This window comes from Chrysochloris asiatica, unplaced genomic scaffold, assembly GCF_000296735.1.
Source record: "Chrysochloris asiatica unplaced genomic scaffold, ChrAsi1.0 scaffold00312, whole genome shotgun sequence".
Classification (NCBI taxonomy): Eukaryota; Metazoa; Chordata; class Mammalia; order Afrosoricida; family Chrysochloridae; genus Chrysochloris; species Chrysochloris asiatica.
In genome coordinates, this window is record NW_006408830.1 from 1,708,470 (window position 1) to 1,710,348 (window position 1,879).

At 48.8% G+C, this 1,879-nt stretch overlaps 1 protein-coding gene across 1 annotated transcript in view; it reads left to right on the forward strand.

Moving 5' to 3' along the window:
* QTRT1 (queuine tRNA-ribosyltransferase 1) overlaps window positions 1-1,879 on the forward strand; it is a 17,279-nt gene that overhangs the window by 12,489 nt on the left and 2,911 nt on the right. The window contains exons 4-5 of the mRNA XM_006875112.1: window positions 709-787; window positions 884-999. Coding sequence (XP_006875174.1) covers window positions 709-787; window positions 884-999 — 195 coding nt within the window. The remainder of the gene's footprint in view (window positions 1-708; window positions 788-883; window positions 1,000-1,879) is intronic.

A 1,879-nucleotide genomic window follows, 5' to 3' on the forward strand; every position in this document is an offset into this window, starting at 1 on the left:
TATACCAGGGGGCTTCCAAAAAGTCAGTAGAAAAATTCCATTATCTTTTCATTCCATAGCTCCATCAACTCTTTGAAGTGCCCTCGAATGGCAGACTTCAGGATTTTCAGACTCTAAAAAAGATTCTGCAGCAGGGCATGGGGCTGCACCATGTGGTAAAACAGTTTGTTCGTCAGGTCACTGATGGAAAAAGATTACAACTGTCTCCTGGGTTTTGTTGCCAAATCAGTGTGCCCTAAACATAGGAAAAAGCCGTTGATTTGGGTAGTTGCTAGATTGTGGAACTGTTGGAAAGGAAGATTGTGTTAAAGCTGGACCATGGTTTGTGTAACCAGACCCAAGTGGTGCTGGGCATGCTGGTTCCCAGTCTTGCTATGGAGTGGCACACAATAATAACCTCTTACATGTGCTTTGAGCTCTGAAAGGGTCAATTTGCAGGCATAGGGTTTTATTCTGCGTGCCAGGGCAGGGTCTGAGGCTAGGGGAAAGCAAGATTAGAGGTGCATTTTAAAAAGTTCCTTTTGGTTGCTGTGTGAATTGGAGTTGAGGGGGAGGTAAATGGAAGTCAGAATCAACTTGATGGCAATGGACTTTAGAAGGGGAAGTCAGCAGGAGCTGGGGAGGGGCTCTTGGGGTCGTGACCCTAACAGGAGTTAAGGCCTCCCCAGTGACAGTCATGTGTCCCTGCCCCCGACCCCCACCTCGTAGGCTCGGACATAATCATGCAGCTCGACGATGTGGTCAGTAGTACTGTGACGGGGCCACGTGTACAAGAGGCGATGTACAGGTTTGTGTTCCAGCCCAAGTGTGTGTATGTGTCCTGCAGCCCCGTCTTCCTAGCTTCACCAGGCCCCTAACGCCCGTGACCAGAGCTCTCTTGCAGGTCAATCCGTTGGCTGGACCGGTGCCTTGCAGCCCATCAGCGGCCGGATAAGCAGAACCTCTTTGCTATCATCCAGGGTGGGCTGGACGCAGATCTCCGAGCTACCTGCCTAGAAGGTAAAAGTAAAACTTTGTACTGGTAGCACCAGGGCTTGTCCTTCAGTGAGGCCTCACCTGGGTCTGGCACACAGCGGTGCTCAGGTTGTGCTCTTTAATGTGTGAAAGTGCCCTTTCCACACAGAGGGAACTGCTCATGCCAAGGCCAAGAGGCTACACAGTATAGTGCTTGTTGAAGGAACAGCAGTCATCTCAATAGCTAATGGTTTTCAGGCACTCACCAGTTGGCCCATGGAGTCTTCCCAGTCATGTTTTAATGTGACAGACGAGCTGCCAGGCTTCTGAGTTTACAGATGGGGAAATGGAGGCACTGAGCTCTTCATTTACCCACTTGGGACCACACAGCTTGGAGGTTGCAGGACTGGGCTGGGGAGCCAGGCCTCCAGGCTCCAGAAGCTGCAGCATTAACTGCTTCACTGTACTGCTCCTGCCTGGGAGATACACTGAATCAAACCTGAGGAGCTGAGGCTGGGGCTGGGGCATTGAGCTGATGGTGGAGGCCCTGGGGAGCCACTGAGGATGGCTGAGCAGAAGAGTGACAAGAAACAAGGAGTATGGGAGGAAAACCCCACATTGATGCTGATAGGTGTGGTGTCATTGGAGGTTACACTGTGTTTGACCCTGTTCTGAAGGCTTGTCATGTGTCTTTAATTATTTTTAAAATTTTTATTGTGAACTGAGTGATAGTTTAAATAGGAGAACATGGGTTTTACACTCATTGTTTCATTGCAGTGATTACAGTTTCCTCTGTGCATCATCATTTAACAGTGTTTCCTTCTATTCCCTCTGATTTTTTTTTTTTTTTTGGGGGTGGTGGGCCATTACACAAAAACACTCAGGAATATATAATCATTTAAACAACCAAATGGCACATGCTGCA